General features: G+C 30.1%; 1 protein-coding gene across 1 annotated transcript; it reads left to right on the forward strand.

The window, feature by feature from the left end:
• Positions 1–706: 706 nt before the first annotated feature.
• On the forward strand, positions 707–1,524 carry LOC129885052 (60S acidic ribosomal protein P1-like). Its single transcript, XM_055959277.1, has 3 exons — positions 707–833; positions 926–1,141; positions 1,240–1,524. Exons 1-3 carry the CDS (start codon positions 765–767, stop codon positions 1,291–1,293), a joined length of 339 nt encoding a protein of 112 aa, XP_055815252.1. The 5' UTR covers positions 707–764; the 3' UTR covers positions 1,294–1,524.
• The last annotated feature ends 424 nt before the right edge of the window (positions 1,525–1,948 follow it).

Here is a 1,948-nt window from a genome sequence, read left to right on the forward strand (position 1 = left end):
GATATTTTATTTATTTTAAATTTTTTCTATTATTAACAGTGTTAAAATATATTAATGTATTAAAAATATTTTAGTTATATATTCACCACGTGCATTGAAATATGCTTATAATATAATACATTGAATTCAAAATCTATTATAATTATTTTTTATTTTTTCTCTTATTAACGAAATATATTATTGTATTAAAAATATTTTGGTTATACATCCACTACGTGTATTGAAACATGTCTATAATATGTATAATATATTAAATTTAAAATGTCTTACAATTATTGTTTATATTTTTTTATTGTATTAGAAATGTATTATATATGTATTTACATAAAAAATCATTAAATTTAAAAAGTAATAAAATTATCATTTTCATAATATTCAATCCAAAATTAAGTTTAAATTAGGATAATTTATTATTACATATTTTTAAAAAAAGATAAAGAGAGAAAGAAAAATCGAACAAAAAAAGAGTAGAAAGAAAGAGAAAGGGAGACAGAGAAAGAGAAAGAGAGGAAAACGGGAAAAGGAAAAAAAAGAAAGTGAGAGAAGAGGGAAGAAAGAGAAAAAAGTTTTTGTTCTTTTTTAATATTTTAGATAAAAAAATTTTATCAGTTTTAATAAATTTAAAATATATATTAAAATTCGTAATTAATGTATTTATATTATATAACATTACGAAATTCGTAATTTATAAACTGTCATCTCCCAAATTACGAAACCTCAAGTCAGCAGCTGAAACCCGGCGCTTCATCTTCAACGTTAATTAAATGTCGATCGGAGAAATCGCCTCCACTTACGCATGTTTAATCCTCAACGATGAGGATATTCCCGTCACTGTATGCTTCTCTTTCCCATAATTTTTTTTCTTCCACTTCGTCTATGTCTATATAAATCAACTGAATTTGTGCTTCAATTTTAACTATAATAGGCAGAGAAAATTTCATCTTTGGTGAAAGCTGCAAATGTAACAGTGGAACCTTACTGGCCTCTATTGTTTGCTAAACTTGCTGAGAAGAGAAACCTCGGTGATCTGATCATGAATGTTGGTGCTGGTGGCGGTGGTGCCGCAGTTGCCGTTGCAGCCCCAACTGGTGGATCTGCTGGCGGTGCTGCCGCGGCTGCTCCAGCTGCTGAAGAAAAGAAGGTGAATGAGAAGGAAAATTAGTTATGCTTATTTTTATATGAAGTTATTGTGAAATGTATTTGAATTAAAGTGTTATTTTTTTTGGGTGATGTAAACAGGAGGAACCCAAGGAAGAAAGTGACGATGACATGGGATTCAGTCTTTTCGATTAGGAGCTTGTTTCGGTATGAAATAGGTCTTCCTTATGTTTGTGATAGCATTCTGGTGTATGACCATTTTGTGCTGTTAGATGTAATTGAGGTTATGGACTTATGTTATGCTAGTAAATGCTCAGTTTTTGGCATACATTTTTGTTTTGATATCTGCAAATGCATTTGCAAACTTCTTAGGTATCTGATTATTAGCATCTTGGAAAACTATATAGCATTTGATCAAATTACCAATGAATTGTCATCTGATGAAGCACCTTAAACTATCTTCAGTTACCACTTTATAAAGGGCTGTATATTAGAGAGTTGACTCATGAGACTACTATTTCTATATATTAAATTTTGGGGATTCAACTTTCATGTGAGAATCAGTTGACATATGAAATTGTGCTAGTTATAACCCTTTGCAATTTTGTTATTTCATCAAAAAATATTTGTTGTCAGGCCAATCTTGGCTTTCCTTTGTGTATGTGATTATATGTTTAGGATCGTATCTTTTTCCTCTCGAGCTTTGAAATGGTTCCCCCGCTTGGGATACGGTAAGAACTATGTTGCTATTAGATTAGTAGATTACATGTACGTTACGTAGATTAATGTGTCAAAATCAGACAAAACGACGCAATGACTATAGACACGTAATTTTTAACTAAAGAAGTTT

Source organism: Solanum dulcamara, chromosome 4 (assembly GCF_947179165.1).
Source record: "Solanum dulcamara chromosome 4, daSolDulc1.2, whole genome shotgun sequence".
NCBI lineage: Eukaryota > Viridiplantae > Streptophyta > Magnoliopsida > Solanales > Solanaceae > Solanum > Solanum dulcamara.